Source organism: Columba livia, chromosome 8, assembly GCF_036013475.1.
Source record: "Columba livia isolate bColLiv1 breed racing homer chromosome 8, bColLiv1.pat.W.v2, whole genome shotgun sequence".
NCBI classification, from domain to species: domain Eukaryota; kingdom Metazoa; phylum Chordata; class Aves; order Columbiformes; family Columbidae; genus Columba; species Columba livia.
The window spans coordinates 13,914,569-13,941,813 of record NC_088609.1 but is presented as its reverse complement, the minus strand read 5'-3'; the positions used below and the strand labels follow the sequence as shown (position 1 = coordinate 13,941,813).

The 27,245-nt window shown below is 44.1% G+C and overlaps 1 protein-coding gene across 23 annotated transcripts in view; it reads left to right on the top strand.

The window, feature by feature from the left end:
* Nucleotides 1–27,245, top strand: part of LOC110363002 (uncharacterized) — a 339,437-nt gene that overhangs the window by 932 nt on the left and 311,260 nt on the right. For all 23 annotated transcript variants that reach the window (XR_010474071.1, XR_010474070.1, XR_010474069.1 and 20 more), the window contains exon 2: nt 413–1,545. Coding sequence is in view for 6 of the 23 variants with exons in the window: in XM_065071015.1 (XP_064927087.1) it covers nt 1,491–1,545 (55 nt within the window). In the remaining 17 variants the exon portion in view is untranslated. The remainder of the gene's footprint in view (nt 1–412; nt 1,546–27,245) is intronic.

Below are 27,245 nucleotides of genomic sequence, written 5' to 3'. Positions count from 1 at the left end.
GTATCTGTGTATATTTATTTGTCTTTGGAGGCTCATGTTTTCTGGCAAAGTATTTTGTGTTCACAGTGGCTGATATCACTGAAAGCACTGGGGTTAGGAATCTAGAAGCAGCTGTTTGCAGTTTTAGATGTAAATCACATTCAGTGTAAAGGAAACTTTCAGGTGTATGGGACACTAACAATATTCAGGTGTCTAAACTACATGAATTTTCAGAGCTCAGTGTCTTGTCTCTGCTCCTGAGTTTGTTTGTAGAGGCAAACTGATGGATTGGTCTGTTAGATTGGCAAGGTTTTGGATTAATTTTTAGGTTGCAGTATGCCACCAGTGGCCTCATATTCCTTGTATACTAACCCAAAGGGTAATCATGACTCCTTTATCTTGCTTATTCATCTCTGTTTTTTTTCTTCTGTAGTCTGACATTCAGTAGAGTGGAGGTAATATGCATATGACTCTGAACTTCAGCTTCTGGATCTAAGGAGGGTCTTTCATTCACGCTGATCTCCAGTTATAAAAGGAACCGTTATAAAAGGAACCATTATGGCTCAAGCCTGGCAGGCTTCAGAAACATTCCAGCACTTCAAATACATTCAATTAATATGCTGAATATTGACTCACTGCTTACTCATGTGACCAATACTTAAATTACACTTTCTCATTTTTGAATCATATTATAAATAATGGTTGAATCCTCACAGCCTGATGAAGTCAGTTGGCATCATTTTCCCCTCCTAATGGAAGAAAAGTTTGTAGGAAAAAGTAATATCTTTTATTAGATGTCATTATTGCTTTCAGATTTATTTCAAGGAAGTGCTCCTGTAAATTTGTGCTGAGCTAACTAATGAAAACATACCAAAAGTAATGGAGGAACTGATTGTAATCCCAGGTGGCCAAGAAAGAAGAGAATGTTTTACAGTTAAATTACCTTTGCTCTGTAGTCCAGCTGTCCTGAAGGAAGTTTGAAGCGAATTTGAATTTACCAGTGTGTAAGGGTAACACTTGGACACAGCAGCTGGACATACATGACAGTGAGGTGTGCTAGTGCTAAAATTAGTTTTTACAGACTTCCCTGACAGCATCTCTCTTGAGACGACTTGAAGGACCAGATTGTACCTTCCAGCTTAGTGAAAGAACGGCTGCATCTTTTTCTAGAAGTTATTCAGCCTGGAAATCCCAAGTTGCAAATGTTTCTCATGCATTGTCACTTCAAGAAAAGTTGCAGAGAGAAGCACAGCAGACTTGTCTAACTGACAGCGAGAAAAGCAGCGAATGAATCTGATAGGGCACCAGGAGGTGCAAGGAGACAAGGCAAAGAAATTGAAGTGGGGAGCAAATATCCTCAAGATCTGCCTTTGAATAATTTGGAGTTTGTGCCTGTGTAGTTGCCACTTCGATATGACACAAGTTTATTAGTTATTTGATCACGTTACTTTGTGGAAGGCAGTTACTTTCTACAGAATGCATCATATGTGTGTCCTGAAGCATGTCTGGACATGAGGAACCCCTATGTTACAGAAAGAGACATTTTGGAACAGAAACAACTGTTTGGTAAGTGGTCATGCTGTGACACAGAACATGGCTTTTTGGGTCGACCATGGAGTTGTCAGGTAATCTAAAAATAGAGTTTGATGGAGAATTGCAATCACTTCTGCAGAGGTATTACAGTAGAAGTGTCTGGTTAATTTGTGGTTTTTAACTGAAAATGCTTTTATGCATTTTTCAGTATTTAACTGAAAATACTTTTATGCTTTTCTTCATAAGCCTGTTTTAAAGCAAATCCTGTGTTTACAGCTCATTTACTATTTGAACAAGCAAATGCAGCATTTTCCCTCAAAGAGAAACAGCTGTTTTGTTCTGGTGGAACGTACACATGCAGCCGAACTAAGAGGTGACTCTCTGCCTTGTTGAACTTGAAGGTTTCCCTTGGTTACAGCTGTTGGGGAATTCCAACCAAAATCTCATATGTAATTGGAAAACATCCTTTGCTACCCTCATTTTGTTTGCCTCTTTGCTGTACCTTCGCAGCCATGACTGCTACATATATACTTACAGAGTTTGACAGAAGGGAATGTAAAGTTTATGTTGCCACCAAATCTTTATTTTAACGTACATGTTTTACTCAGGATAAAAGAGCATCTTTCTCATATTTTGTATTTTGGAATATATTACCAAGGGAAACTTACTATGAGCTAAAACTTACTGTTCATAAATCTTTTATAAATCATGACTAAATATGGGAAATCAGGACAAAATTTAATTACAGGGCTCCACCAGCGCAGGAGTTGTATGAAAACTAGAGTTGCAGCAGCTGGAAGAAATTCCTTTGCAGTTGTTGCATGAATGAGGAGGGGTGTGAGTCTGTGTGAAATCAAGCTCCTTCATTTGTAAGGGAAGAAAACTTTTTCTCACTGATTTTAAACACCTAATGTAGTCGAATCTCATGATGATAAGAAGAGGCTTCTGTCGTATCTGCCAGATGAACAGAAACTCTCCACAGGCTGCAGGGCAAATTCTTTTTTGTAGACTTGAATTAGATTAACAGAAGGGGCACAAAAGCAAATTATATTGCCTTGCAAGAAAAAACTCATCACCCAATGGAGACAAGAAGGTAACTTGCTGGTGAGAAATGTCTTGTCCCTGTACCCCTGAGCATACCAAGCACTGGCAAGAGAAACATGTTTACAAAGGTTTCCCTAAGTTTGTGGTGTGGACAGGCAAAGCACTTCTTGCTTTTTAGTGTAGCTGGCTGTTGAGGCAAAGGAACTTTTTACTGCCTAAAGAAAGGGTATCTGAGATATCACAGAACCTGGCTTTTGTATAGCATTGCAAATAATTAATTTAGGTTTTCTGGAATTACTTTATCTGTCCTTCCTTCCCTTTACTCCTTGTCCCACCCAGTCTCCCAGTTTCCTGCTTTTGCTTTATTTATAGCTAAATGTAGTAGGTGTCTTTTAAGAAAGTGTCTCGGAGACCAGGTAGTGCAAATCCCCCCTAATTATGGAAAATCACATTTCTTACATGTAGGCATTGATGAATTGTATTTGGTTGACTCTAGTAGAGGCGTTAAAAGTGTAGTGAAGAACTATGTAAACACCCTGAAAAGTACAGTTGCAATAGACAGATAATGAAATGCATTTGACTCCTCAGGTAGCTCTGCACCTTCACACAAAACAAAGATTACAGCAGAGACAAGAAGTGTGTGAATCTGTTTGTGAGTACTAGCTGACAGATTCATGCAATTTTACTTCTAGACTTTGTCTGTGCTGGGAGTTTTTGCTGCCTCAACAGCTTTTGTCTAGTTAGAAAGGAGATTTGTACTGGGGTAGCTGCCAAGGCAAAGCCTGCTGTCAGCACTGATTTGCAAAGATGCAGTTTACCTTGGTTTTAAGCTGGGACTCATGCACAGTAGTAATTATAATTACAATATTTAGCTGTAATACTATGCTTTTAAGGTGGGTATCTAACAAGCCTTATGGGGGAATGGGGAGCTATCGTTAGCTCTTCAACGTATATTAATTTTTACAACTGCTACAAACCATAGAGAGGCTGAAAGGGAAAGAAGAAAGGTGAACAGATTTTGTGGTGTTGATGCACCTACTCCAGCAAGTCTCTCCCCGTTATTATTCTAGTACCCAAAGGGAACAGGAGCTGAACCATGACCCTTCTTTCTGGAGCAGAAGCTGAGTTCCCACTCGTCTCATGAATAGAAAAAATGGAAGTTTCATGCTGTTTCCCTTGAATGGAAGCAGCATGATGTGAGTATGAAAAGAGTGAAACAGTATGTTAAGGAAACTCAGCTGCAATGAGAGAACAGCATACTCCAGGTGCTGAGCAGATCTGCTCCCTCTGCTTCATTATATGGGTTTTCAGCTCTTCAACTCAGACCATCTCATGGGTCTCACAACACACCTCCACAGCTCTGGGCTGGAAAATGAAACAATTGCAAGGGGGCTGTTCATTCTTCCTGAAACAAGCTTCATAAGCTGTGAAAAATTAAAGCTAAGGCTGAACTTTAAAACAAGCTTAAAGCACTAAGATGCAGAAATACAGAGTGAAGCCATTCAATAGAATTAGATTTGGAATAGAACCCTGAAAAAACCTGCAGTTATGACTAATCCATTTTTGATCTGTGTGGTTGTGGGTAAGATCAATTCTTTTAAAGATAATTTCTCTCCCTGTGTTGGTTACAGTTCTTTACTGTCATTTTAGATAAATGACATGTTGACATGTGAGTTTAGTATCGCATAAACTGCAATGACAGAATTATTTCTGATGCTGGAGCGGCCCTGGCTGAGCTACAGGCGAAGGGGAGAAACAGTACAAACAGGATATTCGGTGTCAGGCTGCAGCAGCACCCTGAGAGTCCCACCCAGACACAGGCACTCAAATGCTCACTCCATCCTGCCACCCAGTTAGCTGAGGAAACTTTACGTAATAGTAGATGGTACAGCACAGTTTGTGCAGGGACAAACTCACTCAGTGACATTTAAGAAGCAAACCAATCTGAAATGGAAACTTCTGGTGTTCTTGTTACACTGAACAAGTCTGTGAGGCACCATGCAGTTTTATGTGGTAGCCTTTGGGTGCATTTATTTTTTCCTCAAATTGTCCTACCTTATGCGCTGATCCCTTCTCAGAGATCCTTCCAATCCCGTGATACAGAGCCGCTGAAGTTAACATGCTGCTGTAGGAAGGGGCGCTGTGGTATGACACTATGAGTGTCATACATATGTCATACGGCGGTTGTGATACCAATCCAATGTTTACAGGCTTTGCAGTCTTACTATAATCAGTAAAGCTGTGAACAGGAGTTTGAATTTAATGCAGACAAGCAGGAGACTGTGGAGGGGAACAGCATACAGACTCTGTTCAGGAAATTAGGATACAGTACAGTGAGCCCAACGCTGATGGGATGTGCTCAACTTACGGACTGAGTCAGCCTTGTTAAGGCAGCGCAGTGGTGGCAGTGCATGTGGGAACATGCAGCACTCTGAGGGTGAAGGCTGTTTTCTGTAGCGTGCGTGTATCTGATATCCAGGAACAAAAGCAGCTGGTGTTTCCCTGATGTAGGCTGAAATGTGGTGCAATGTGATAGAGCTACAGGGAGCTCCTTGCTGACTTTTTGCCCTGTGCAGATTCCTTTTGAATTAGGTTTTGACCTTTAAAGTAAGACCTGCTTCTTCAGTTTCTCATCGTCTAAATTCTGCACTGAAGCTTAAGAAACAAATCTGCGAAGCTGGAGGTTTTTTTTAAGCTCTAATTAGTGAAATGCAGAATGGGTAGGAAGGAGTCTGCTGAGGGAGATCCATTTTACAGATCTGGTGCCTTTTATTTTTTGTTTTACTTGGTTCCACAGCAACAGAGGCCTGTGTAGTGCTGGGCTTAAATCAGATCCAAAAAAAGGTTTATATTGAAGAATGGTTCACAACTCCTCTCCTGCTCTTAAGAGGCACCTCTGTCTCCTGAATAAAACACCACCCTCAGTAATGTGGAAACCTGCAGTCGTGTTCCTGCTACCAGGATTTTGTACCAGAGCACTGCAGCTGCTTGGCACTGGCAGCCCCATGCAGGAGTTGGAGGTGGGAGAGGTGAAAACCACTATCCTGTCTGAAAATCTGGGGCTATTTAGGCAGAGGGGCTGTGACGGAAAAATCTCACTTTTTAAATGTCTTTAACATTACTATTGGTTCAGTTGTATTTGCACACTTTTTCTCAGTTTCTCATTTTGCTGGATTCTGTAATTTCACGCAGAATATTAAGTGCAGACCAAAGGGCAACTGAAACTGAAGCTCAGCGCTGGGGTGGAAGGCAGCAGCTGTTCTGTTCCAGAAAAAGGCCTCGGTGCTCTGCGTAGGGATCTGCAGGTGGAAAGCATGCAATTATTTTTGGTTCAAACACAAGGCCTAAGTTCTAAGAAATACCAAGAGGTTCTTCAAGGTTGTGAGAGCCTAAAGCCTTGGATTCCTCCTGCCTCATCTGCCTGCTGGCACGCACAGCCATGTTGTCCCTTTCACAATGTGTTTGATCTGTCAGTGACTCATTTGAAGGCTTTCTGTCTTCACCAGCAAGGTGCTTCAGGGCTGAGTCACACCCATGTATCAGTTCTGGTACTGTACCCTGTTATCAGCTACTCCTTTCACTCCGAGGGTGCTCCTAGCCTTTGATCTGTTAACAATACTGCAGTGACAACTTCCCTTGTTTTTTAATGCTGCGCTGCATTGTCCACTGCTCTTATAAGTCCACAAATGCTGCAGTCGCTGCTGCCTGTGCGCTGCTCTCACAAGTATGTCTGTACTTTAAAAGGTGAAATAAACTCTTGTTCCCTTCAGTCTTCAAATAATCATAGGCAAAATTTTTACTACAAGATAGCAGTTTCCATCACATGCTACATGGAGATATAATGATATGGTTGATTCTTCCCTTCTCCCTGTGGCATTTGTCTGGCTCCTGCTTTTAAAAAAGTATGGAGTGGGGTCTGTTTAGTCCATCCATATAGCTCCTGGTGCTGTGGCCTCTGACTGTTCTCTAAATCCTGATGTTACTGAGCAGTGAAGAATCCCGTCTGGCAGCAGGTAGTCCCCTCAGCTGGCCAGGCTGGTCATGTTTAATTCAAGGTTGATTATGTCAAATCTAGAGACCTCAGTGGAAAGAAGGGTGCTCTGTGTGCAGCAGGACTGAAAATGCTTTCTGTGTTTTACAGGTTTTTTATAGTCACACAATAATTTAAAACTTACTTGTTTAAAATCAGCTAAATTCCTAGTAGTGCTGGAAGCAAGACCAGTAACAGCATCTCAGTTCTGCTGGAGGTGGTGCTCATCAGATGAGCTGGCAAAGCTTTCCTGACTTGTAAGATTTGGGCCAAAAACTCTGGTGTAAGAAACCCATGCCATCTCACAGCCTCCAGAGCAGTCGATTCCTGCAGTGGTTCTGTGGATCAGCAATCCTACTTGTGTTGTCGGTATCCTCAAGAGCGGGCCTTGGCTGGGCAATGGATGGAGGACGTGTTTGCTGCACTAGGTCATGGAAAGCCGTGGCTACCTGGGTGTTTATCTCTTAATGGGGTCCAGCCAAGTGGCATAGCCCGTATCTGCAACGCATCCCTAATACTGGGAGTCCTGACCACAGTATGTTGATCTAACGTGATTTAATAGTTATGAATCACTTTCCTTCCACTGGCCAGATTGGGCTTGTTTTATTTATGCCTTAAAACATCTCCTCTCTCCCACACTGTGATTTGTGCAAAACTGTTTGGCAAATTAAAAGCTCTTCCTGGTGTGTGGGTAGAAGGGCCTGGTATGGAAAACATGTGAGATGTGGTCCAGGCTTGTGGGGAGAATGAGATGAGGACTAGAGGTGCCAGTTGTATGCTCAGTTCATGGGACTTGCCCAGCCTGTTTCACGGACTCGTAACTGCTGATCCTTCACTATGTTTCAGGCCTGGCCTACAGTCACTAATTATCAGTGTCCTGGGACTTCTTCCAGGTTTTAATTGTCCATATTAGTATGATGGATTCTGGAAATAAGGACTCAGTGGAGAAAGGTGATAGTGTTCTCAGTGCTGCTGTTGTTGCTGGGGCTGCTGTTAAAGCTGCTTACTGGCATTTGCCCTCCCGTGAAATGTGTACGTGAGCTATTTGTAAGTGTGCAGAGAGATTCCACAACTCTATCTTGTGCTCCGATTTAATGGTAATCCCCACAAGGAGGGCAGAATTGATCCAGGACTGCAAAGGAGGTTAGTGGCAGAGTTGAAAATAATTTACCACTTCTGAGCTTCAGCATTTTCTTTACAGTGGGATAGATTTATGGGGACAGGAGCTGGAGTGGAGAGGCAGCACTCTCCACATTGGCTCTGCCTGTTAGAGCATGATCTCCTATTTTCAGGGTGAAGGGAGGCACTTTTCCTGCTGCACAGCCCCCTCTCCTGTCTTCCTCTACACAGCGGATGCACATAGCTCTGTCCTGGGCTGCATTCAGCATTTGCTTACTTTTACTCTTCATGTCTGGAGTGGATTCAGCCTGGTGTGTTGGGGGAAATGGCCCTTTTTCTTGAGCAGCCCAGTCCCAAACACATGGCAGTTAGTCTCTGTACTTATTAAATATTCTTCTGAGTTAGTCTTCTGAAAGTAGATACAGCAACTTGCTTTCATTGTTCCTCGCCTATAAGGTGCAAATTACCTCACTCTGTAAAGCATGAAGTTTCTTGAACAGCAAGATTAATATAGCTGTATTTCTAGTGTATCTGATTGTCTTTTACCTTTCCACATATGGATTTGCTGATGGCTAATAAGAGGTAAGCTTCTCAGCCTTCTCTCAGTGAGAACACGATTTTTCTGTCTCTTAGTTTTTATGAAGCTGAGGGAAATTCTCTACCTTTGAGGCCTGCACTTCAGTGTCCAGCCTGGTTAGGACTGACCAAAGGACTTGAGTAGGATTAAACAGACAGAGATGCACCCCATATGGATAGCATGAGCTTGATTGCCATAAGAAACAAGGCTAATGTGATGTGGTTGCAGTGTGGAAATGAGACTCTTGTTCTTCCCCTGAGAGATCCTGGCATGCTGGCTGTATTTGCAGGCCATGCTGATCCTAGGTGGGCTCTGGATCTGGGCTGAGGAACCTGCTGTTCATGGGTGTCCAGGTGGCCAAGGGACGATTGCTGGAGCCTTGTGGGAGAATGTGATATGTGCTGTGATTTGTAAACTTGGTCAGAGTTACATACTTTGTAGGTGATTCCAACATCCCCTCCAGGACCTCACGAGGGGGTTTATATGGAGCTTCAGCACCGCATGAAATAAATTATGGGAAAAGTATCTAATAAGTGATTTTATCATTGTATACAAGAAAGCGATGTAAGAAACTGCAGAAATCTGCTAGCGGGATTCTTGAACTCATGGTGGAAGACTTTCAGCTGTTTTTTCTTGTAAACGAGAGTTTTATGTAAATGTTGGAAAATCATAATTGCAACATAAACATTTCAGAGAATTTACACTTCTGGATGTAGTGGAGTTGTGGGACCAATCTGGGAACAGAAATTTGTTTGAGAGAGACATCACTGACTTGATCTCAGTGATGCCGTTTGGGGTTATACTAGCTTAGAGCCTGTCCCTGGCTTCTTACTGAGTGATTTAGCATGAAGCTGAGCACTGGACTGCTCAATACAGGTATTTTAACAAATGGGATGTAGTGGTTTCACATCTGCACATTTCTGCTGCATCTTGTTTTTGTTCCTGCCCTTGTGTAGGTTGTTTTGTACTGGCAGTGTCTGACATTGTGTTCCACTTTTATTATGTCCTGGAGAAGCTCATTCATCTGCTCTATCTCTTTTTCAGATTACTGAAACGTCATGTTACAGCAACATGGGGGCAGCTAGGGAGAGTTTTTCAGAGCAGTTGTGTTCTTTTGTTTTGTCTTTTATCAAAATAATTGTTGTTAGCAAGAAAACCCAGTGTGGCTTGGAAGTGTACAGATTCACTGCGCGTACTCTTGAAGGAGTGATATATGGAAATAGGCTGTGCTTGTGTCAGAGAGCCTCAGAATGGTGAGTGTCTTGGGACTGCACAAGTTAATGGATATCTCCCCTTTCATGTAAATGCACATGGAGCCACAGAGCTAATTCTAAAAAAAAGAAAAGAAAAATATGCTGTGATCCCAAATGTCTCACGTCTCTTACCTGTTTCACTGGAGGGGTCACTTCCCCTCACTGTGCACCTCTCGTGGGGATTGCAGATCTCCCGGTGTGCCTGTAGCTCTGTTTCTACACCATCCCAGTGCTGCCTGCTCTGCTCTGTCGCTGCCTGGCACCCACAGCCAGGAAGTCCCTGGGGGCTGTGCCCGCATTGTGAGTCAAACCCAAAGTCAAAGTCGAAACACCTACACAGAGAGTGGGAGAGCTGGGTTTTAATGCATTGCAGGGGAGTTCGTACGCACTTCCCTGAGACTGTGTGGAACCACGAGATGCCAGGCAAGGCCAGGGCAGGCTGAGGGAAGGCTTGGGGAAGTGGGGAGGTAGAGGGGGGCAGAGTTACCCACATGAGAAAACCTCGTGCACTCAAACAGGAGGAGCAGGCTCTGGGCTCTGCTCTCAGTTTGCATTTGCTAAGATCATGATGAGACATCTCTGTTTTAGGAACCCACTGTCCTGGGGCACAGGACACCTGCTCTGTGCTCTGCCAGGCTGTTACTCCTTCTTCTGCTTTTTAAAGGAAAAAAAATCTCTTCTGATCCGCAGTACCCCACAGCAGGCAGTGCCTACTCTTTGAAGAGCGTTGCTAGCTCCAGACATAAAGAAGCCTGTCAGCAAATAGTGTTCAGAGGTAGGGGCATCCAAATAATGTCTCTGCTTGCTTGCCCTTGCCAGTTCCCACTCCAGGAAATATATTTTTTATGCCTAATGCTTACTAGGTGGGTTTCTGAATCCTGGCGGGGGGCTGTAGGTGCAGACGTATGTTGGGTTAACAGGAAGCTGGTTAGCTGACCAGCTCTTGTCCGGTGACAGCTAAAACACAGCATTAGGTGGGAAAGCATATGCTGGCTAGCAGAGCTCGGCTGGTATCTGTCCCCATAGTGCTGAGGAGCATGGGTCAGCCGCAACCCCAAAACACTGGGGTTTCTCTGCACTGCTCAGGCTGACAACACATGTTGCACATGGGTTTGGTGGGCAGGAGAGAAGCCCTGTGCCCATTCCTTGGGCTTGCCTTTTCCTCTGGCAGCCCATGGGTTTTCTCGAGCCATGGGCTACACCTGGCAGTCTTGGCCTGTGGACCAACAGAAGTCAGATTATAGTGGAAGGAGTTGGGGTGCCAGGAAGGGGAACGGTTGCATGAAAAAATTCAGCACAGATTTTACATCACAGGAATAAATGGTTTCTCTTTCGCTGCATCTCCCCTGCCTCTGCTTCTCTATCCCTTCTTTCAGGGGGGCGTACGTGTTGCCTCTGCGGTTTTTGAGGTATGTGACATCTGGTTTTGGGAGTCTGCCATGTAGTGAATGCTCATGCGTATTAGTGGCTGCGTTGTGATTTCCTTACTCCTGTGCAGGTGAGAAACCAGCCATCTGAAAGTGGAAAGTTCCTGACTTCGTGCCCAGCCTTACTTACGCCTGTGGCCTTGCAAGCTCAGCGCCAGCAGTCAGTGGCTCTGTGCTGGTGCTGCCTGGCTGGGCTCACTCAAGGGAAAGGCAGTTTCCAAGCCTAGCAAGTGTTCACTCCAAATCACCACTTCATATTTTCATAGTGATTTACACCTTTCTGAGATCAGGCCTTTGAACCAGAATTTTCTTTAAAACCACAATGAAAAGGGAAAGCTGGAAAAACAGCCAAAGGATTTTTTTTTTCTTTCCGATGCAACAAGCCAGGTTTTGAAGACAGGCTCAGATTCCTGCTGGCCAGCTGCATGGAAGACCTTGTGCAGGTGACAGCCTCCTTGCTGAGTGATTACCTTGTGCAGGTCCAGCTGTCAGTGACCAGCCTGGGCAAGTCCACAGGTCACCATGGGAAGTCCAAGACGGGAGCGTGTGCATTCACATCGACAATTTGTTTTGCGCTTCTCATGCTTCAACTTGACCAAAACCATACCCTGGCCTTATAGCTACAGGCCAGATCAAACTGACTTAGCAACTGTTATTTATCCACTTACATTAGTCACTCGTGTGATGAGAAGATAAAAGAGACCTGTATTTTGCACCGGCTGTGGGTGGCAATGCAGGAGCTGCCACCAGAGGACACTGTTGGACAGGCTATGGACCCTCGGCCACCTTCCCACTCTGGTTTGAATCGGCTTGATCGTTCCGCACTCCACAACCCCAGCCTCCTTCCCTCCACCACCCTCTGCAAAGCTCTTGGCCTTGGCGCTCCTTGCTCTGGCATTGGTTTCTTTAGAGCTGTTCCCTGCAACCTCGACTATCTGTTTTCCTTTGGCAATTTTATCACCCAAGGTCACCCGGTTGCAGTATCTTGCATTTCATTCTCTCTCTCCTCCTCAGAGGCCAGTAGCCAACGCACCGGTTTGCTGGGAACTTTGTCAAGGACCTGCATGGAGATGCAGGACTTGGCATGTTTGGGGCCAAGAGACATAAGCCAGATGCAACCTGCCCTGAAGTTTGGAAGCACTTGGAGTGGAGATTTGGATTTCGGCCTGTTTGAGAGATTAAGTTCAGTCTGGGTTCAGACCACTCCAGTTCCCTATGTTAAAAAATGTCCTATAATTCTATTCCCTGTAAGAAGAGTGGAGTGTAAGATTCATTGCTTTTGAAGTTAGTGCCTTGATGGTTTCTGCAATAAGACAGACATGTCGTTACTTGCTTGAAATAAAACTTGTCAGGTTGCTTTTTCAGATGGAAAGAGGTATTCGTTCCTTAAGGAGCCTGAACAGGTGGGCATGTGAGCGATATGGGTTCCTGCAGGTTTCCTTCTGCGAAAGGCAAGCTGAGTTACTTGTTTGTAAAAAGAGCCTTCTCGCAGGGCTGATCGCTGAGTCTGGGCTTGAGACAGAGAGGCAGCGTCCATCGCTCTTGCTGAGAAGTTCTTCTTGGCACCCCACCCCAGGGAGAGCAGCTTGGCTGTGCTGGCTGTCACATAGGCAGCCTTGGGGACAGGGGAATGGAGACTGAGCCTTGTCTGGGGACTCTTCACTCATGGTGGCAAAAGTGGAATTGACTGTTTCTCTGTGGTTAAACCCATCATTTGCACTTTCCATGGGGCCTGCTTCAGCACTGCCTCTGGCTGCAACTTCTCGAGAGTTTTGGAGTCACTTTGCAAAGTGATGGAGAATTGGACACTACCCCAGGCAGCACAGAGGCATTTTGCAGGGCCTTGTTCTGAATGTAAAACTGCTTCGTCTGTGAGAAGTTTTGGGATTATTATAATTTTGGAGGGGAAGCTCCTCTGTTTAGGATCCTCCATGGCACGAGATATTTTCTGATTTACAGCATTGCCTGAAGATCGGGACAGGGTTGTTACCATCTACTGTTATGTCTTTCACTGCTAACACAAATTTAGAGAAACCATGAATCTGTATCTCTGCTCATGTCATTTGGCATAGCTGCCTTGAATTAAAAGAGTTTAGTCCAGCTGAGAATCTGGTCCATCTTATGCACACAGGGCTTCGTTTTATGTAATAATATTTCTGCAAACATCTTTGTTGAGTGTTAACAGTGCACCAGGGAAAAAGTTCATGCTTGTGCGTTGGTGAGAACTAGTGTGCCAAAGAACTCCATGTGTTGTGCTTAGACCAACAAACAGGGCTTCAAACACCTCTGGGATGGGGAAGGACTTTTAGGTGGCAGTTTCCTTTCTGTTCAGGAGATGAAGCGCCCGCAACAGTTACTGTAGGAAAATTTAGCTCGTCAGCTCATGAGCACTTTTATGTTTGAAGTGTTTAAAATAGGGGGTGGGGATGGTGATTTTAGAAGTGAAGAGTAAAAATGTTCTGACAGTCAAGTGATGTTTAAGGGTGAATGCAGTGCAAGCAGTGTTCCCTTGTAATATGTCGGGAGGCGGGAGATAGGAGTCTGTGTTAATTATGCTTACAGTTAGCAGCCAATGCCTGTGCTTCAGCCAGGACTAAATGGGCTGATTATGATTGATTGGAATTCCAGAGAAGACTCAAACTCTGTGTCTTCTCAAAGGGATAGATAAGTATGCTGAGATGATAATAATAATTCACTAAAGTTTTATATCCTTTATAGTGCTTTGTCCATTGTGCTGGTAGAAGCATTTCTGTAATCCAGAGTGTGTTGGAGTATTCCTGGAACATTTCTTTCCTAAAGAGTATTCTCATTCAGAAGACTGCTTCAACTTACTGGGAATTAATCTTTCCTTCAGAGCCCAGATTTCATGTGCAAGCGGCAGCCTGGAAATTGGTGGAAAGAAAAGGAAGGTGCTGAAACTCGTAAGAGAAAACTCCCTGCTCCCCTTTATCCCACAGTACTTGCTGAAATGACTGAGGAGTTCAGCAGGGCCTCCTGGTTCTCATAGACACACTGAAGGGTCTTTGTGTCACTGAGGTCTAAGCTGCATGTTGGAAAGGTAGTTTCCTTTTGTAGCTGAAGAAGAAAGAGATATTCTGGCATAAGAATGGGGGTTGACATTTCACTGCCATGTCATACCCAATATTAGGAATCCTAGAATTTGCTTTAGTATTTCAGGGTACAATGGCTTGGACTGCTTCAGTTTTGAATCCTTTCCTATGGAGTCTCTTTTTTCCCCTCTGGCTCTTTGATTGCCTACATTGCTGAGCAGACCATGAAAAATGGTAGTCAGAAGTGATCTGAATACACTCTCCTGCATCTGGTGACAAACTTCTCTGGAGGGTCTGCCTGAAGTTAACAGCCATGCTGTGGAGGACAGGCACCCCCACCTCTTCTTTTAAGTGTTGCTTTTTGTCTGAATTTACTTCTTGCAAATATCTTTGTAAACATGCACAACATGGGCCTCATGGCTGGGATCTGGTGCAGAGGAGCAGGAGGAGTGAGCATGTGGAAACCACTCAATCTTGTGTCTTGGTTTTTCCCTTTGCAAACGGGGGGACTTGGTAACAAGGTGACTCCCACGGTGTGCCATTGGTGTCTCTGTAACACAGGACCCCAGCAGAACAGCTCTTGCAGCAAGATATGATTTAGATTATTTAGGGTGTTGTCACGTGATCAGAACTGATTGAGTTCCTGTGGCTTAACAAGTTGCCATCTGTTATCATCCCCATTATGAATTATGCATTAGCTTAAATCAAGGCTTAAACCAAAGGAGTTCAAGCAAAGTCCTCACCCCAATGATACCATAAAACTGTCTTTAGGGCTGTTAGTACTGGATCCAAAACTCTGCAGCCACACAAGAGAGCATGCTGGTCCAGTACAAGCTCTCTCTGCTGGTTCAAACCATTCTGGCAGATTTCCTGGGTAGTGGCAGGCCTTCTGCTGGGCCAGGTGTCATCTGCCTTCCTGGTGCAGGCTCATAAAACTGATGAAAACTGTGTCCTGGCTAAGTAGACAGAAATGAAACTGTGGGCCCACACCAGAGTCCCAACAGGCTTGGGATGGTGTGGTCAGGGATCCAAGGCTGAAGAAGGCACAGTGCCCACATGCTGACTTCTTGGCTAACTTGATATGTGAGGCTTTGTGCAGCTGTTGGCTCCGGTAGTGTCGTGAGCTCTACTGTTAAACCTGGCAGTACATGTGCATGCGGTGGTATTAGAGCGGCTATTTGCGTTAAAAGACTTCAAGCCCAACTCAGACATTTATCTGAGTCCTCCATGACTTGGAAGCATTGTGGCTAGAAATCAGGGTCTGCTAGAACATTCTCAGTTCTCACGCTGATCTACAGTGTGTCAGCTGGTCAGTGTACGTTCCCCAAGAAGGATTGGTGGCCCAAGCTGCTCCAGCTCAGGACCACTTCCCTCTTAGGACAAAGTGCTGTTGCTCCTTCATGGCTCAGAAAGCTCCAGCTGCCCAAGCTGTGAAGTCTTGTTGTGTACCTTATATTGGATCTGCAATGGCGAAAGCAATTAGAGACTGCTGTTCTTCCGAGGGGTGCAATTCCCTGATGTCCCATCATCTCGCAGGTCACGTTTCCAGGCCAGGCTCTCTCTGCCTGTGATACCCCAACACAGGGTTACCAGCTTGGCAGCCAAGGGTACTTGGGGCAGGCTTGGCTTTTACTGCAGTTCTGGGGCTGGGTGAATTTAGACACGTTTGCAGGGCAGCAGATTGGGTCAGTGACCTAGTTCTGATGCAGGGGCAGGCCATTTATTACCTTCCATTTGAGATCAGAGCCTATAAAATAAATATTTCTCTTTATGGGAACAGGCAGCAGAGATTACTGTAGCTAAATCAAGACTTACTTGGCAAGTGTGAGAGTAGGGAACGCAGAAAATTCATGGCATCCACAGGAGCCAAGTGCTTTCACATAGATTGTGTGGCTGTCCTGAGGAGGACCACTGAAATCTGTGAGCCAAATAGGATGGATAAGCAGGCAGTGAATGTCTTCTAGCATCAGCAGTGGTTGCAATGATAATTCCTGTTTGGATTTTGGGTCATAAATCTGTGGTTGCAAGGACACTTCCAGTGACTCCAGCTTTGTCTCAGTGTTCACAGCTATTTTTTTACAGTTGGAAGATGCTAATTTCATCAGCTGGCACAATGACTGTATGGGGATATAGCGGAAGATTTGTCGAGGAGGTTAGTTAAATGTAAATACGCTCAAGTGACTTGTACCTGTCTGTAGGAGAAGCACATACATCACACATTGTTTTACTGACCTTGTGTGCTTGATGAGTATAACCTGTATGTTAGGTAACATAGGCCTGTGAGAAACTCTAGGCACCTTCATCTAGGCACCATCACTATGTCTGAGATTCCTGCTTTGTTGTGAGAAAGAGCGGGAGGCTGCACCTGCCCGAAGCCTTGAAATACAGGCGAGCTGAGCAGGCGCGGCGATTTTCCAGCAGGGCTGAACTTACCAGCGCCTGCGTCCCAGCTGGTGTCACCTCTGCCTGGGAGATTAGGTGCTACTTCAGAGATCCCCCAGTAGAGAGGTAACTAAAATAAAACTTGCCCTTTGCAATGCATTTATGGCCTCTGGCTCTTTTTCCGATGTGCCTGCATATGTGTGCACAATGACTGACTCCATGGCTCCCAGTTTCTGCCCTTGGAGGTTTGAGGGCAAAATCCTTTGACTTCAGAGGGAGTTACTCATGCAATGTCCCTGCTAGAAATAGAACTATGTCCCTTCTCTTTAAAGCAGAGCCAGATTCTCTGTCTTCAGCTTGATGTGCAAAGCCCTTCCCCTGGTAGACAGTGAGCCTGCTTTTTCTCCCGAATTCACAATTGTCTGTACCCCTGGCAGTTTTACAGAGGGCTGAAGAGTCTCTTCAACTGAGACAAGAATTCGGAGTCTTTCTTAACCTCCTTTGGAAAGAGGGAGGTGTATAGGAAAGCAATGGCACTGCTGTTAGATTTGTGTGAGCAGGTTGGACATATTCTCTCACATTTTGTCCTGATAACTTTGCACTCTTGAGATGAAGAAAAAGAATGGTGAAGCTCTGGATGCTGAGGCCCTAGTAGATATGGAAGGAAGGGATTTAGTGCGGACCACCAGGATGGGAGGAAAGCAAGACAAATTCTTGGACTAATTCTTAAATTGCCCAAACCACATGGTATTGTGCTTGGGGGAAAGGCAGGGAGAGAACTGTTGAGCAATTTCATCCTCAATCATACAAAGGCAAATTATCCGACAAAGGGATTGTATTAGATATATTGCAGTTGGAGCTTAGTAGAGCATTTGATAGAGGGTCTTACAAGATCTTGTCCTCCGTCTAAAATTGTTTGGCTGGTCTTGGGTAGAAGCTCAGTCATGTGGATTGGTAGAAATGACAAACAATACATGGCTCTGATCATGCAGATTTCTGGCTGATGAAAGTTGTTGGTGCATCTGTTTTACTGAGGGCTCCTCCTGTGCACGAGCAAAGCAATGAAGAGCATTTTAATGAAAGTTTGAGGTGTGATGTTTTGCAAACATTACTGAGTACCTTGCACATGATGCATGGTATACACTGGGAAGTTGGGCAATTTTAGTGAGATAAAAATAATGAAAGTGATGGAATATGAGAAGAGGAAAGTAAGTTTTTCTACCTGGGAAAAATATCTGAAAGCAAAATTCTTTAGGAAGAAGGAACCCTGAAAGCTTTAATTTAAGAGACAGTGAACTGAGCAGTTTATAGTTTGGGCTTGCATACTTGGGTGCTTGTGATAGACTAACAACAAGGTAACTGAAGTCAAGGTTTTTGGGCCAGACTGTCAACTGGGGTAAGCAGCATTACCTCCATGGAAATCTATAGCGATCTGGCAGTTTACCTCCACAGAAGATACAGTTGGGGTAGAATTTACTGCCAAGAAATTACCAGTCAACTGAATTGAAATCAGAGCTGAAAGTCAGAGGGATGAGTTAAATGAATCGACTTCTCACTACATATTAAAGAGGAGAGTCTGCTTACCCCAGGCCAGAGGAGAAGTAGGGAGGTTGTGCAGGATCCTGCCAAAATTGCAAAAGTGTGGGAGTGTTACTGAGTGGTATGGGAGGACTTGGTACACTTGAAACGTAATGGAGAATGGCACTAAAGCCCATTCTTTGAGAGCAAGACTGCTGGCTGGGAGGTCATGAGATTTTTTTATCATGAGATAGTCACACAGAAGGAGGAATTACTCTGCCCAGTAGTAGATGTGAGTATTGTCTGGCCCAACCAGTTGTGGCTCAATACGAGATTTTCTTCTAGAAAACTTCCCACTTGCGATGCGAGGAGTCCAAACACAATGACTTTAACATTAATGTGTAGTCCATACTCAGCTCCTATCCTTGCAAAGATGTATGGATGCAGGTCACTTACATACTGTGGTCAGTTCAGGAAGGAATCTGTGTGCCTCAGCAGTGTATTTCTCCATCCAACTTGCATCCAATAAAGCTCTGACCACCTGGTTGAAAAATAGAAATACTTAGGTTATCCTTCTCCCCTGCTCAGGCCGAGTTTCCACCTGCATCATCTGCAACACTGTGAAACACAGTCAGCATTTTGAAGATGGAAGAGCTAAACTTGAAGCACTCTTGCATCGCTGAGCTTGGTTGCTGCTTCTGGAACTGGAGAAGGATGAAGGGTTTCCTCAGCTGATTTCCACAGTTTGTATCAAGTGCTGCCTGGGCCCTTCTCAACTTTTACCAGTGAGGAAATTGCAAATTCTTTAGGAAGTTGCAAACTGGTGCTACTCTTCAGTGATTTTTGCTCGAAGTGTGACCTTTTGTGTTGCTTTATGTGTTATTTGGCAGTTTAGTCTTTTGGAGCATCTGCTGATAGCAGCGTGAAATAGTGACTTAGACATGCGAGCATTTAAAATGGTGGCTAGTCATACTATAGCCTTTGGTTATAAGCAGTAATGCTAATATGAGATGCTTTTGGTGTGAAAGCCATTCAGCTGAAAGCTTCTGATCCAGACAACTGGTAGTTCATAGCATGATCTTATACTGCAGCTTCAAACTTCGGTACTCATGGCATTACTTACCATGCGTTGAATTTTAGCTACACCCAGTTGTCTTCTGGCCTGTCTTGTGCGAACTGCAGAGGCTGAGTTCACATGGTGGAAAGCAGAATTCCGTTCTTCCTCTCTTCAGTCTCTCTACAGCTCCACTACGTATAGTGGCATTATTCCTGGGTTACACCAGATTAGGGCCTGCTGTCTATTGATTTGCTAGCACATCAGGGTGAAGATTCATGCCTAATCACTCCCCGGTCCATTTTAGGAGAGAACCAGGTGATCAAAAGGTTACTTTAAAAAAAATACTTAGTTTTATACCTTTATTTGCTCCCACTTTGTGATTTCATCCCATAAAAACAGCTCTGGGATTGTTAAAGGCTGTTCTTTTAGATAGTGGCATGCAGCAGAAAAGGCAGCATGCCTGAAGCAAGGAGTAAGCAGCTAGGTTTCAAATACTCACTGAGCTTGGTGCTTCGGGCAAGTCTTTAAGAGTTTTGCGCCAACAGAAAAGGAGAGAAAAAAGGAGAAACTGGGAGTGTTTGTATTGAAATCTTTATTTAGTTCCAAAAGCCTAGAGCAAAGCATGAAAACATGGAGTGCCTCATACAAGCTGAGACAGGGAACAGAATTTCCATTTTATTCCAGATGAGAAGTAGGTCTTGTTATAAAGGGTTTGGGTGACAAAGCTAAATGTACTCTAAGTTTCTACTCCAATCTATATTTAATTATTCTTGTGTAGATCCTTTTGTAGGGTTAACAAGGAATTTGCCAGAAGCCAGCCCACGAAGGCTCAAGTTGTAGTTTTCCAGCAGACATCCTGAAAAAAACACTTGTCACAGGCAATCACCATCCTTGGGGAGGTGGCCTGTTAGCAGGGTGTTTACTAATTGGGATCATTCTGCAGCGGATAATTGTTTGTGACACCCACGCTGATTGGACCCACAATATCTCCCCATCCTACAAATTCCCTGTGACAGTTTTGATGAATTTGAAGTTTGGAGTCTGAATAAATCTATGGAAGGGAAAAAAAAGTGCTTCCACTGGAAAATATATGGAGAAGAGCAGAGCTTTGCCCTGGGTCAGCCTCCAAGAATGGAGCCACATGAGCACACAGAAGGAGAGTGCACTCGGTGGGTCTTGTCAGACTTTCTATGTTTTCCTCTTGTGTTTAATTAAGAGGCTGGGGGAGGACCAGCCATGCCAAATTAAAAATGCGAGAGTTGGTTTAGCTTGCCCAGGACATGGATGTCCTAACCAAGGACTTCTGGGCTTACTGGGAAACTGTAAATTTATTGAAATATCCCTGGAATGAGTTCAGATGCAGGTCAGGCCTTCTTGCTGGGGACAATAGCCAAAGTGATGCAGATGTCCCCAGCAAATGGGCAGTTCTCTGGGCTGGGGAGCAGTATGGGACCATTGCAAGCATCATTTTGCAGAGGAACTGTAGAGATTTTCTTGTTTCTAGGGTCTGGACCAAAATGTATTTTACATTTTTTGCTACATTTGACTGCTACATTGATGCATGCTTTATGGCTAGATGGAGGATCACAGTCCCGTGCTCAAAGCTTATTTGTCGTTCTGGCCCAAGCATAAATTTTATAGCCAGGATCAGCACCATATAATGTAATTTCACACATTTGACAGAAATGTAGTTGTCATGCGTTGTCTGGTTTGCATATGTGCTGCACCAAGGTGAGCTGGAGATGCAGCAGGTTTAGTTTTTACAGTTCAGAGACCAGAGCTTCAGTTGGATTCTGTAAGCTACATGCAAGTGAGTAGCATTTGCCAGATTTCAGGCTGAGGATGAAGTTGCTGGGCTGATCTCAGGCCAGGAATCAATGATATGATATTCTGGGCTCCCCTGTTCCTAAAAGGTCCTAAGTGGTCAATATATTTTCTATATATATTTCAGGAAGACTCTAGCAAAATTAGTACTGGACGTAGATCAGGTCTAAGAATCACTGCTACAATTCCCATGTCTGCTCTTTGGACCTTTTGATTAGGAAGTAAGGAATTAAAGAAGCATAACTCTGTTATAAGCTTTGTCAAGTCAGGAAAGTCGCTAGTGCTGTTAGGATAAACCCATATTTATGTCCTGGAATCACAGAGCTAGTAATGGCCAAAGCACAGGAGACAAGGTTTCAATGTTCCTGTCCAGAACATAGGTCAGTCACCTTCCTAAGCCAGAAACTATTTCTGGAGACAGAGCTCTTCCGTAACAGCCATGCTCCATTCCACAAGGAAATGACGTTCCAGCTGCAAATTGGCATGGAAAATTATGAGAAGCCATCTAGATCTGAGCTTTGGAAAAGGGGAGCTCTTTATATCGTCTCTCATTTCTTCCAGGTCCTCCCTGCCCTGACCTATGAGAGGCATCCTATGAAAGCCCAGCTCACTAGACATTTTAGTGATGGTCCTTGTAGAAGAGCTGGGTGGTGGTATATAACACAATTGTAAATCCCTTCTCCCAGTGGTCTTATCAAAATGCAAACAGTTCTCTGAAGATCTGACCGGATGCTGAAGAGTGATCTCAATAAACTCATCACCCTGGGTCTGTGATGACACTGCACTGATCAAGTTGGATGGTGGGAGAGAAACCAGTGTCTTGTCTTTGAGGCAAAGCTGAAGGTGCTTTTCAGGAAATCAAAAGCGTAAGATAGAGTAAAATTGTCAGAGCATTAATATTGTGTAGCTGCATCATTTCTGCAGATATGTTGCTCAATTCTATAGATAATCACTAATGTAATGAGCACCCAGCTGGCAGATCAAGAGCCTGGGATAGATGGATGAATGAATGAATGAAAATGCACAGGACTTGCAGAAGGAGATCCATTGCCACAGAAAGGCAGGTAGTGCATATCAGGTACTGGCCATTTGATGATCTGTATTTAACATTTATCCAGGGAAACGCTCTAATTAAAAAAGAACTATATTCCCTAAAATAAAATTTTCAAGTATTTCTCGGCACCTTTGGTAGTCTTGTGTTATGTTTTGGTAGAGTCAGAAGACTTGCCCAAAGCCATACAGAGAATGAAAAGGTCCTGACTAGAAGTGTCTGGGTGCACTTTACAGTTGTCCCTTGTATGTAATGAGTGGGGTTAATTAACTATTTCTAAAAGTATATTCATTTCCCCAGTAATAAAAGCCAGGGTACTCTTCGGGTCGTGCAGCATTCCACCGAAACCAGCAGAATCGTAGAGGAGTGGTGTGGTCCAGCTTTCTGGCTCCTGTCAGAAGATGATGACTTAAATGGGATCAAGGACTCAGTCTTTGAGTCGAATCACTGGCTACAAGAGATGATCATTTTTATGACTCTTACCAGGGGCAACCCATCTCCTCAAATCCAGCATCCTGCACATTAGCTTAACTCTGATAATCTTCTGGAGCCTTAGCAGATTCACAGGAAAGGGTGGACCTGGAAGGATTCCTGGAGGCTGTCAAATAAGTATCCAGCATTGCAATTGCAATGAGCTCCAGTGCATCTTCTCTGAATCTGTTTCAAGTTGTTTTTTCAGGGTCAGTGGAACACAGTATAAATCCTGGCTCGCTCAGGTCCTTCAGGCAGAGGATTTGGGGAATACATATGGAAGTACTTTTGCCTGGTGTTCTCTACTCTTCACCCCTCCCAAACAGAACATATATTTGTTTTGCAGTATAAAAGGGAAAAACCTCCAAGCCTGGAGTAATGTATACAATTCAATAATACATGAAATTCAAAGCCACACATTAATCACATTCATGTTTAACTTTCAGATGTAAAACCCTGCAGGTTGGCTGCCCTTTGTTCTGCTAAATGGAAGGGGGCATTCCAGCCTCTCCGTGCAGAGTTCAAAAGCTGCCTCGGGTAACAAGTGCAATTGGCTTTATAGGCCTCATTGTGTTTTCCCTTCGGGGCACAGTGAGAAGCTACTGCACAGGTTGGCCCCTTATCAGGCTGTTCAAAGGAAGAGAAGTTTGGATAGCAAAGGTTTAGCAGGTTCAGGAGGCCAAGACTGGAAAAGTGATGATGCTGCGAGTCAGAATCTCCGCATCGGCAGGTCTGGGCAGGAGAAACAAGTTATACAACAACCTCTCCTTTTCTCTTGCCACCATCCAATTTCCAAACCCCTTGTTTTCATTCGTGTTAGCTCATTTGCAGGTTTTTGTGAACAGCTTTTCATGTCGGAGTGCTTGTCTCTCATGTGCCCTTGTGTGTTGGTTTATTATTAACTCTTCTTGGTGGTTACCTTTGTCCAGGACTCTCTCAGCTTCCTTGCCTCTGGCTGTTCTGACTCTTATTCTCTCCTCCTCTTTTGATCTGCTCAAAATGCTGTTAGGTGAAGTCCTCATCCAGCCTTTTCCCAGCCAGCCTGGCTTTCCAGGGCACCACACAGGCAAGTTAAGCCACCAGGATGAAAGAATATTCTGCTGCCCTTTAGCAGCCCACTGCCATAACCTGCCTACTTGCTAATATCTACCCTGGCCTTGGTTATCAACACCAGTGGGGTGCCGTGGCTAACCAGATAGTAGATTTGTTTGCAGTAGCTGATCTGCATCAGGATTGTAGTTCTGGGCGATCCAGTCACAGCAGGAGTGCCAGGAGTGATGGCTGTACTGTGGCTGCAGATATATTCTAAGTAACTTCAGGTGGACCAACTTGAAGGCTGCATGACTCGAAGAGTACCCTGGCTTTTATTACCGGGGAAATGAATGTATTTTTAGAAACAGTTAATTAACCCCATTCATTACATACAAGTAGGTTAAGAAGGCAGCGAAAGCCTCACAGGAACCTAGTAAATGGCAATTAATCTACAATATTTTGGCCATCAAGTAAAGTGCATCCACAGAGCTGTAATGACACCTCCTCCAACTTCCAAATCCCAGTGTGTCATCCCACACTTAAGATGTTCTGTCTGAATGGGGGTGATGCAATGAACATCCCCAAAGTGCTTACAAACATCACAGAAGACAGGATGTGGGGCAGACTTCTTAGAAGTAAACACACAGGAGTAACTGAGACGACCCATCACCAGCAGATGAGAGCCTGAACTTTGAAGTTAAATGTTCTAAATTCCAGGGAATTCAAAGGTTTTATGCAGTGGAGTGAAATGCCAAATTCTGTGGGCATATCATAGGTACAGTGTTGGATTAAGAGCTGTATATATAGTGATGACCTCTTGCTGCTGGGTCAGCCAAGGACATTTTCTGAGCTAAACTCAGCTTCTGATGGTGCAAATCATTAATGACCTCAAAGTGGTGGAAGAGTTTGATCCTGTGAGCTCCTCTCCAAAACCTAAGCAGGAAAATAAAGATGTCTTTTAATAGGAGGTGGAATTCAAATGCCTGTTAAGATCAAGTGGTAAATTCATCACTCTCACTTGCAGAATTGGGGGCTGACAAACTGAGCCCACCACCTGACAAGAAAGAGAGCATGACCTGAAAGACTTTTGTATAGAATACAAATACAGAGGTGCAGCAAAGGGCATAATTTTCCTGTGCCGTCTGTTGGAGAGAGAATATATTGTGCAACAACAATGAATTTAACTGTATGTACTGTTCCTGTAGGGCCACACTGGGGTTTTGATGAAGCAAGTGGCAAAGCTCCCGCTGACAGGGTTTAGCCCTCAGCAACTTCGGCTCCCAAAGTTATTCTGTTACATATTATATGTAGAAAGAGGAAAGTTTCCAACCTATCAAGCTTTGATACAAACAACTTTTCCTATTTATGTCAAATGGATTAAGTGTGTCCTGTAAGCAGCGTGCAAAAATTTCTAAAAGGTTGGATTATTGAACAGTACAACGGAGTTTTAGTGAGAGATCACACAAGTGACTTTCCAAACTTACTCCCTGTGGTTCTGCACTCTCCAAATATATGGCAAATATATGGATCAGGCTTTTCAAAGGCATTAAGCACCCTGCCCCTGTGTTAAGAGCTGTATTACCTTGAATTCAAGTTAAAACCAGGTGTCTAACTTAGACAATCCCCAGTGTTTCGTAGTTAAAGGTTGCCATAAAGAGCAGCATTAGTTAGGACATAGTGAAATATCTCAGGGAAGTTCTGTTGACTTCAAAAGGAGCAGGACTCAGCTTCTGATCTAAAGGGTTTGACACACAAGCATGTCTCTGTCGGCTGCCCAGTAATAACTTGGTATATTTTGACCCTGTGACAATCCACAATAAATGGAAAATAATTAGATTTGGTGTTTTTCTCTTTAACTCATGGGAAAGCTACCCCATATTTGAAAAACAAGCTCCCCTAGGAATATGAGCTTACATGTGGACTGAGGGAAGCTGTTGTGTGGTAGTTTGTTACATTGCAAACACTCATTCCTGTGTCAGAGCTCTGTGATACAGCATTTTCCATTTTTTCTAGCTGCTTCTTTTCAAGTGCCGTTTTTCCTAACAGAAAGGAAGAGAGGTTTAAGTCATGGCATTCATAGGCCAATACTGAAATTGTAGGTTTGATGCCCATATACCATTTCTTTCTCTTTTCCTGACTGATGGAGATAAGCTGTATCCCATTGCCCTAAGGGAACAAGACCCATGGCAGTGGTTGCCTACTGGTTCTCTAAGCTTAGAATAACATGATGCGAACTACACCTTTTCTTTACATGTGTAAGGGTTAGGTGGATGTTCACTCAGCCACTGGAGGCACCTGTCCTTTAAGGTGGCTTATACCTGGAAGATGTCTTTATGATCAGCCAAACTGATCCAACTTCTGAAAACCTGGCAGGCACCCTCTGGTTCGGACTGTGGAAGACACTAATGGACAAATGATAGGAATATCCAGTTCTTTCATGTCTCTCTTGCTTGTAAAAAGATAATTTATTCATATAAGGAGGGTTTCAAGTGAGACCTGTGCAAACAAAACCCTGTTTGTGATGTTGTGGAAGCTGTTGTGGGTCCTGAGCAAGCCCAGGAGGAATAAAGTGTTTCCAGAAGCCTGGGAAGGGCAGAGATGGCTGGAATGCCAATGGAGAGAAAGGACTGGGTCTCCCTTCTCCAGTGCTGGACATTGGCTTTTCTCTCTCCCAAAGCCTGGGAAGGTGTCAGAGGTTCTCTGTAGAGAACCACCTGCCTGGTGAGACCCATGGCGAGCTCACACAGTGGTGTCTTGACCAGAGGTGTGTTCAGGGTGGCTGAAGACACCGTCCACTGTGAGCATTAGTTCTCTATTGGCAGTAACCAGCTATGGGATGAAAAGGCAGCAGGACGCATTTGGTTCAAAGTTTGTAATTAGTGGGCTATGAAGAGGAGTACAGTTCCTATCACAGGAGAGGCAAACTCAGAAAATAACATTTTATCAGTCCAAGGTGTGGGAAAATGAAACTTCTATGACATTCTGGAGAGGGGAGAGCATTGCTCCTGGTTTTACAGCAAGACAGTGGTGACTTGTACCTTCTAGAAAGCTGTGTGGGCCTTGCATGGGTCAGGCTCAGCTCCCTGGCATCATGACAGTGCTCTGGCAGAGCAGGAGCTCAGTCCCAATATGTCCAATTGTTAAAAATATAGTTAGAAATACTTGTTGAGATAGCCTGAGATTAACATGAGGCAACAAGTTACGTGTAAAAGGACTTTTTTTCTCAGAGAGCAGTGTCTCATGAAAGACTCGCAGCCTTTCTTCAGTTCATATGGTGGCAAAAAAATATTTTAGCCACACTGCAGGCAGCCAGATAGTTCATAAAAAGATTCAGTAACTTAACATGATCTTACTTGTATAGAACTTGCTGTTCTTTGATCCAACTAACTCAATCCAGGAGGGCTTTAAAAGGAGAGAAATGAAGTGTTTCTAATTAAAAATTTGAAAAAAGTTTTCAAGAAAAAAAAAAAAAGCAACAACAGAAGAACATCTATTGTAGAATCATTTAATTTAGAAAGTTTCCTAATTCTCCCCATGTTTCGACATGAAATGTGGATCTGTGGCCAGCTCGTTAAGTGGGATCACTTGGCCACTGGCCCATGCACATGAGTAGCGAGCCAGTTTCTGCCCTACCTCCTCCTGGCACCGCTGATGTGCTGTGGTGTGCGGGAGGAGACACGTGGACGTGAGCAGGAACACTGCAAAACTGGCAGAATCAGCACTTGATTGGATGCCATTTTTACAGCTGTTGGATGTTTGAATTTGGGAAAGGAAAGCTAACTCGTGATTTTAAGACAAGGATAATTCCAGTCCTTTAGTGCCTCAAAGGGGGAGTGACCAGGAGTAACAAAATCTTTGAGATTTTGCAACTTGTGTGCACGTTTCTCCTTGTCAACTT